The sequence below is a fragment of the Raphanus sativus genome, chromosome 3 (genome assembly GCF_000801105.2).
Source record: "Raphanus sativus cultivar WK10039 chromosome 3, ASM80110v3, whole genome shotgun sequence".
Classification (NCBI taxonomy): domain Eukaryota; kingdom Viridiplantae; phylum Streptophyta; class Magnoliopsida; order Brassicales; family Brassicaceae; genus Raphanus; species Raphanus sativus.
Genome location: NC_079513.1, coordinates 19,302,867 through 19,311,754, shown reverse-complemented (window position 1 = coordinate 19,311,754; position 8,888 = coordinate 19,302,867). Strand labels below are relative to the sequence as shown.

Here is an 8,888-nt window from a genome sequence, read left to right as displayed (position 1 = left end):
ATTTCATTGGTATATTCATCATGTAGTGGTAGGTTCTAGTATTATACTAACCATCAACCTTTTTATTTTATGATAATATCATGCTAAATATTAGTACACGGTAATTATAAGCTTTCCTTTTGTTTTTAGGTGCTAAGCTCGCAACTTTTGACAAAAATAAAATAAAAAGCTTACTTGCAACTTTAGTGATATGTTGTCTACTTGTCTCTATCAATATAGGGCAACGAGTAGACCAATATAAGTTAGACAAATGGAGATAACACTTATCCAATATAAGGAAAATTCCTCTTTTGATCGAATATTCTTGTGTTTTATGTAATAAGATTGAAAATGAACATAGTTTGGCACTGGAACAACCGAATAATAAGTTTGTTATTTCTAATATACTCTATTCTTCTACCTTATGATCTTAAACGAATGGGTTTTTTTCCTTTGGTTATTTTTGCATTTTAACCGAGTTTTGGTATGATCTAACTTGGAAAATTCTGACGTTACAAAATCTATAGAATTCTATAAAAGTGAGTTGTTTGTTTTCTTGTTATGAAACACTCTGGCCCAAAGCCATCGCTCCATCTCGTCGGCGTACCTTATGATATGATTCTTTTCTTCTCTAATATATATTCATTTAATTTATACTCATATAATAAGTTTTTTTTTTTGTATTTAGTTTTTTTTTTTGTATTTAGTTTCTTCTTAAGTTTTGATTTCTAATAATTTTCTTGGATCCTTTTTTGCATAATGATAAAAGCACAAAAAGAAAGATTACTTTGATGTTTTCCCGGTGTGATGGGCACTTTACACCTCTACTTATCTTTAGTTTTGTTTGGTAGGGCTTTTATAAACATCATAAGCATGCCTTACTCATTTGTCTCGTGGTGGAGACTGTTAAAGGTGTTAAAACAGATTCAAACTCTGTTACATCACATGCCACAGCCCATACTACCTATTGATCTTTGTCTTCTCCTGACTGTTTTGGATTCTTTAGCTTTTATGATCTAAACATATGTCATTTCATGTAAATAATAAAACTACACGAAATCAGAAATATTTTATTGAATTGGTATTTCAAATAGTTGTAATGAGGGGTGATGTATTCTTGTTGACTATTACAATAAATATCTTATCTTCTTTGGTTTGTTTCTAAATTTTGGAAATTATCTCTCTTTCTTGCATGCTACTGTTTTCTGGCTCATTTTTATTTATGTAAATAATTCATAATATGATATAAGTAGAAGTATATATCTATTCTCATGCGTGACCTTTTTTAATATTCTACAGAACTAAAAGCAATCAGAATTGCTTGATCATAATCATGGAGGAAGCAACTCAAGTAGCAAGTTCCGAGGTTCCTGTAGTGAAAGGAGATGCTGATGACCTTAAGACAGTTGATGTTTCTGTGAAGGCAATGAATGTTCGGTTTTCACACAGATTATATGTTGGCTCATCATGGCTATATGAATTTTTCCTTCTGTAAGTCTTTCATAAGATTTTACTTGGTACATTCTCGATCTATATTGCAGGCTGTGAATGAAGATGTGACAAAGGATGGTAAAGAAGAGGATGATGGGGAGTTCATAAAAGTTGAGAAGGAAGCTTTTGATGCCAAAGATGATGCAGAGAAAGCAGAGAAAAATCAAGTTTCAATAGAAAGAAGCTCTAGTGGTTCGCTAAGAGAACTACAAGAATCACAAGAGAAGGCGAAGGAGCTAGAGATCGAATTGGAAAGAGTAGCAGGGGAACTGAAACGGTATGAATCTGAGAACACCCACTTGAAAGATAAGCTTTTGTCTGCGAAAGAGAAGGTAGAAGAGACGGAGAAGAAGCACGGAGAGCTCGAAGTGGTCCACAAGAAGCAGCAAGAGAAAGTTCTTGAAGGAGAAGAGAGACACAGCACTCAGTTGAAGTCCTTGGAAGATGCTTTGCAGTCTCGTGATGCTAAAGATAAGGAACTGACTGAAGTTAAGGAGGCTTTTGATGCATTGGGGATAGAACTAGAGAGCTCACAAAAGAAGTTGGTAGAGTTGGAGGAAGGGCTAAAGCGTTCAGCTGAAGAAATCAAGGATCTGAATGATAAGATTACTGAATATGAAAAAGTTGAAGCAAAGCTTGGAGAAGAACTTAAAGAGAAGGAGACAAAGTTCACTGCAGCTGAACAAAGGAACGTGGAGCTAGAGCAGCAACTGAAGCTATCACAACTGAAAAGCAGTGAAGCAGAACAGGAACTGAAAGAACTGTCTGAGAAAGTGTCTGAACTAAAAACAGCTGTTGAAGCTGCCGAGGAAGAGAAGAAACAAGCAACCACTCATCAGCAAGAACTTGAATCGTCTCTGAACCAATCATCAGCAAGAAATGCAGAGCTCGAGGAAGACTTGAGAGTCGCTTTGCAGAAGGGTGCAGAGCATGAAGATCGTGCTAATACGACTCACCAGCGCAGCATTGAGCTAGAAGGTCTGTGTCAAACATCACAGTCCAAACATGAAGAAGCAGAAGGAAGATTGAAAGACTTGGATCTTCTACTCCAGACAGAAAAATACAGAATACAGGAGCTTGAGGAGCAAGTTAGCGCGCTAGAGGCATTCCAAGTGAAGAGTTCGAGCCTTGAAGCTGCTTTAAACATTGCAACTGAGAAAGAGAAAGAGCTCACAGAAAATCTTAACGCTGTGATGGGTGAGAAAAAGAAATTGGAAGATACAGTGAGTGAGTACAGTTTGAAGATCAGTGAGTCTGAGAATCTGTTAGAAAGTCTCAGGAGTGAATTGAGTGTCACACAAGGAAAGTTGGAGAGCATTGAGAACGATCTTAAAGCAGGTGGCTTACGTGAAAGCGAAGTAATGGAGAAGCTGAGGTCTGCTGAGGAGAGTCTTGAGCAGAAAGGAAGAGAAATAGATGAAGCTATGAAGAAAACCAAGGAGGTTGAAGCTCTGCATCAGTCTTTAAGTCAAGACTCTGAGCATAGAATCCAAAAGGTGATGGAGGAGTTCACTAGCAGAGATGCAGAGGCAAAGTCTTTGTCTGAGAAACTGAAAGGCCTTGAGGAGATAGTAAAATCATATGAAGAGCAGTTGGCTGAAGCGTCTGGAACAAGTTACCAGCTCAAGATAAAAGTTGAAGAGCTTGAAGGATTACTAGGTTCTACTAGAAAAGCTGAGCTTAGTCTTGAATCTAATATTGAAGAGCTTAAGGCCAAGTGTGATGTTCTTGAGAAAGAGAATGGGGATCTGGCTGAAATAAATCTAAAGCTGAACCAGGAACTAGCCAATCATGGATCAGAGGCTAACGAGTTGCAGACAAAGCTCTCTGCTCTTAAGGCTGAGAGAGAGCAGGCAACAAAAGATCTAACAAAGCAGCTTACCTCTGAAGGGGAGAGATTGCAATCACAGGTAATACAGCTTTGTTGTTTACTACAAAGTTATAAGAAAATGACACCACTTCGTTGTGTTGCAGATTACTTCCCTGACCGAGGAGAACAACCAAGTCAATGCGATGTTTCAAAGTACTAAAGATGAGCTCCAATCAGTTATTGCAAAGCTTGAGGAACAAGTAACCGTAGAGAGGTCTAAAGCTGATACTTTGGTGACCGAGATTGAGAAGCTCAGGGAAGTGGCTGCTGAAAAGTCTGTTTTGGAGTCACATGTTGATGAACTTGAAAAGACTTTGAAAAAACTCGAAGCTCAGTTGAAAGAAGAGGTAATAATACACTCATCTACAACTGTTGTGATAGGATCTACATATATATAACAGTAATGGTTTAATGTTTCTGCAGGTTGAAAATGCAACGGTAAAAGTGGCAGAACTGACCTCAAAACTGCAGGAAGGCGAACATATCGTTAGTGACCGAGATGCACTCAATGAGCAAGTGCTTCAGCTTCAAAAAGATCTTCAAGCGGCTCAGAGTTCTATTGATGAACAGGTTAATGATCTTTCTTCTGTTTTAACTTCTACATATCTCACTTCCCTCGCTCTGATATCTTTTCTGTGGAAACAGAAACAAGCACACTCCCAGAAGCATTCAGAGCTGGAGTCTGCACTAAAGCAATCACAAGAAGAGATTGAAGCTAAGAAAAAGGCGGTCACTGAATATGAGTCAAAGGTCAAAGATCTTGAACAGAAAGTTCAGCTCGCGGATGCTAAAACTAAGGTCAGGCATAACATCACCACGCAGAACCTTGTTTGACTGATAACATACATACATTCATACATGCAATCCATAGACTTTTATCACTTATATATGTTTCAAAACCAAATTTTGCAGGAGACTGAGGCAATGGATGTAGGTATTAAATCTAGAGCCATTGAGTTGTCTTTTTCTTCTCCAACGAAACGTAAGAGCAAGAAGAAGTCAGAGGCATCTCCATCTTCCTCTTCTTCTAAGGGAAACGTTACTGATACTACTCAAACGGCTTCAACCTCACATCTCATGACAGTGAAGATCATGTCTGGAGTGGCTCTGGTCTCTGTTTTCATCGGTATAATTCTTGGGAAAAAGTATTAGGCTCTCTTCTGGTGTAGTATGTGATGTTCATAATGTGAAGATCTCTTCTTCTCTTTTATTTTTTGGGGTTTTGAATTTTGATCAAACTCTCTCGATAAGGTACACGAGAGAGATGTGGTGCTTAGCAGAGGTTATGAAGCTTTGCATGAATTTGCTTCTCTCTGCAAATTGGTTTTTGTTTTTCTGGGTTGGGTTTTTTCTTCTTTCTGGCTTGTGGGTCAAGCAATGTTCTGAATACTCTAAATTAAATGAAGGTTAAGTTAAATTGATAGCAATCATCTCTATTATTAAAATAGAAGTACAAATATAAATTATCCCTTAGTTTTTTAATTTATTTACATTAGAATGTCATTGAAATGATAAATTTAACTATATTTAATTAATATTGTCTTTTCCAATTTATTAATGAACTAGATGGTTGGCCCGTTCATGCGCATAATAATCTTATAGATATTTATTAATACATATATTATTATTTCAATAATTAACATGATAAGTTATGTTTATACTCTTAAATTTTTAAATTGGCGATATATGTATCTATAATGAAGTTTCTCATTACAATATAATATATATATGACTATTATTGAATTTAGTTTTTTAATCTTTATGATTGAATATATTATTTTCAGATAACAACATAATATATTTTAGAATTGGTTTATTTATTTTTGGACAAAAATTGTATTATATTAGTTTACGTTCAATTATATAATCTAATAGATAAACATAAATTATTAAATAACATTTTAGTTATAGTATATATTATATATAACTATTTATTATATACATGATCATATTATCTCTGTCATGTTGATTTAATACGTATGCATTTGTCACTAAAATTACCTTTTATAACACCAAACATATAAATGAGGTTAGACCATTATCTGATGTCCCAAAATATTAAGAGCCTAAAAAATCCAAATAGAAAAAAAATATTCTATCTAATGAGTTTCTAGGTGTTTCGTCCGCACATGCGGGCATAACCATTTTATAGTTACTTACTAATACGTGTAAAACTAATTTAAGACTATATTGATAAATTATTATCTATTTTCTCATTTGAAAATTCTACATATTATATATTTTAAAAAAATCTCAAACAAACAACAATATTTTCACTGGAATTTTGTTCTAATTTGTAGGTAAATATATATTAACAAATAAAAAATAATTAATTACTAAGAATAATATATATTTTCAACGTTCTAAATGTAAACGTGAAAGCGAACAAAATTATTTTGCAACAAAAATTATTTATTAATTAATATTAATAATTAAGCATAAATATTACTAAACCTCTAATTATGGAGAACATGACAAATAATACATAATTATTTTAAAACATAATTTTATAAGATTATATTATTACGATATTAAGCACTCTAAGAGCTTAATTGTAAAAAATAATAATTTTAACCACCTATCTAATCAAATAATTTTCAATTTTTTTTTATTTTTTAATTTTATATTAAAAATATTACAGATATAACCAATATATATATATATATATATATATATATATATATATAATATATATATATAATATATATGAAGTATCTTTTTCTTTTAAATATATTTTAAGATATTAGATAATTCTTCTTATTATTACTAATTTTAAAATTGTTTTAACAAGAAAATTAAAATTCATTTTTTATTTTATAGATAATTTATATATTCTATTCATTAAAAATACAATCAATATTAGCCCGTTTAACTTTTAACGTGAGAGTTCCCTTGCGAAAAAATCACTAATTTTAAAAAGTTATATTAGCAACATAAACATATGTATTAGAGAAAGGGAATACACGTGAATACATCAAAGTATCTTATTATTATAGTGTGTTTTTTTCAGATAATGATCATATAATAAGCTATTGTTTAGTAAATATCTAATACATATTTATAATATGACTTTTTAAAATTATGTAATAACAAATTATTATAGAATAATTTATTAAGGGTAGTATCAATATTAACCGCTCTAACTTTTAACATGGAGCTCCGTTGCGAAAAATCACTTCGCAAACAAGAAAATTAAAATTCATTTTTTATTTTATGGATAATTTATATATTCGATTCATAAGAGTACAATCAATATTAGCCAGTTTAACTTTTTAACGTGAGAGTTCCCTTGGAAAATAACTAATTTTTTAAAAATTATATTAGCAACATAAACATATGTATTAGAGAAAGGGAATACACGTGAATACATCAAAGTATCTTAGTTTATTATAGTGTTCTTTTTTCAGATAATGATCATATAATAAGCTATTGTTTAGTAAATATCTAAATAACATATATTTATTAATATGACTTTTTAAAAATTATGTAATATAAATTATTATAGAATAATACATTTAAGGTTAGTTACCAATATTAACCGCTCTAACTTTTAACGTGAAGTTCCGTTGCGAAAAAATCATTTCGCAAACAAGAAAATTAAAATTCATTTTTTATTTTATGGATAATTATATATATTCTATTCATAAGAGTACAATTAATATAAGTCAGTTTAACTTTTAACGTGAGAGTTCCCTTACGAAAAATCACTAATTTTTAAAAAGTTATATTAACAACATAAACATATGTATTAGAGAAAGGGATACACGTGAATACATCAAAGTATCTTAGTTTTATTATAGTGTTCTTTTTTCAGATAATGATCATATAATAAGCTATTGTTTAGTAACTATCTAATATGTATATTTGTAATATGACTTTTTAAAAATTATGTAATAATAAATTATTATAGATAATTCATTAAGGGTAGTATCGATATTAACCACTCTAACTTTTAACGTGGGAGCTCCATTGCGAAAAATCACTTCGCAAATAATAGTATAGATTTTTTTTTATTCTAAATTTTACCAAAAAAACGGCAACAATGATATAAGGAAGTCAAAATCATTTTTTTTTGGAAAATAAGTCAAAGTTGTTTTGCTATCATCTATCTAATTTATTAAGAGGAAGTACATATTTAAATGTCTCTTAGTTTTCAGTGTTATTTACAACATGCTACTAAACCTATTTATTAACATTCATTTTAATTTTTTGTTTTGACCAGTTTATTAAATGTGTGTGTTTCTCACTCTGTTTTTCCCTTATAAATCGCCTAAATAACTTTCATTAATCAACCTAAATATATGTATCCAAATATTTTGATTGATCGGCAAATATTAATTTTAAAGAATTCACTGGATCTTGACAGTCGAAACACAATATATGGTATTGAGGTATATATTGTGATGTTGAAGACATAATCATGGTTTTGCATTATGTGACTTCTATAACAGAATATATGGTATTGAGGTATATATTGTGATGTTGAAGACATAATCATGGTTTTGCATTAGAAAATAAGGTAATCTTGTAATTCAGGGTTTTAGATATTTTATATCTGTAAAATTATATGGCATTTTAGTGATTATAATAGTTTTTCAATAGCTATATATACTCTACTAAAAAATAGAGTTTTTTTTATCGACAATTTTTGGACTATCAAAATAGTTATAATGGTTCTACTAAAATTGTTTTATTTAATAATATAAGTTTCAAAAATATAAGTATCTAGCCAATCAAAATCTTTTAAGTCTTAAACTAATATTTGATTGTTTAGATTGTCTTTGAAACTATCCTAGATTTTCTCAACTAAAATAAGATAACAGTATCTAGATATCAAAATAAAATTATTTTAACTATGTATTTTTAAAATTATAAATCTATTTATATAAATATCTCATATAATTATCAGTATTTATAACAAAAAGGTTTCCTATAAACATATCAATAGAGTAGATTTTTTTTAATTTAGTAAAAAAAAACAATACCTATTTGAGTTAAAATAATTGTTTTTCTCAAACTAATAAAACTAAACATTTTCCCGCGTTTTAACGTGGGTAGTATACTAGTTTATAAATAAAATTGTAGAATAAATTTAGAATCTTCACAAAAATTTTAGAGAAATCTAGAAGTATGACATAGTTAAGTATAGGTAATGTTTATGAAATTAATTAACTGAATAATTGGTGAACAAAGCCACATTGTTTCCCATAAAAATTAATGTTATTAATATATTTTATATTTAAACTAGAGCAGAATCGGGTGTTATTGTTTCTTGTAAGGAAAAAGAAAAGAAAAATCATATATAGATATTTCTAATATTTTTAGGGATAATTTGAAAAAGATCCTTTATATAGTTTAAATTTGAAAAATACACTTCTTGTTTTATTTTTGGGTATAATAAAATCTATTTTGATCATTTTTTTCTTTTGGGGTTTTTTTATGATAATCTTTTTTTAAAATGTCTATTTGAGAGAATTGCCTTTTGCTTATGTAGAATTGAATTTAAATGAATTAAGGATACGAGATTGATTTTTAAAAATATGATTAA

The 8,888-nt window shown here is 30.1% G+C and overlaps 1 protein-coding gene across 4 annotated transcripts in view; it reads left to right on the top strand.

The window, feature by feature from the left end:
- LOC130494396 (uncharacterized) overlaps positions 1 to 4,761 on the top strand; it is a 6,116-nt gene extending 1,355 nt beyond the window's left edge. Inside the window, exons 2-7 of one of the 4 annotated variants that reach the window (XM_057004847.1) lie at positions 1,279 to 1,402; positions 1,521 to 3,380; positions 3,445 to 3,687; positions 3,764 to 3,910; positions 3,986 to 4,138; positions 4,253 to 4,761. In XM_057004847.1, the coding sequence (XP_056860827.1) occupies positions 1,313 to 1,402; positions 1,521 to 3,380; positions 3,445 to 3,687; positions 3,764 to 3,910; positions 3,986 to 4,138; positions 4,253 to 4,492 (2,733 nt within the window). In that variant the 5' untranslated portion in view covers positions 1,279 to 1,312 and the 3' untranslated portion in view covers positions 4,493 to 4,761. Of the gene's footprint in view, positions 1 to 1,278; positions 3,381 to 3,444; positions 3,688 to 3,763; positions 3,911 to 3,985; positions 4,139 to 4,252 lie in introns of those variants that run through there. The other 3 variants (XM_057004846.1, XM_057004845.1, XM_018620580.2) reach the window with 3 other exon arrangements.
- Positions 4,762 to 8,888: the final 4,127 nt, after the last annotated feature.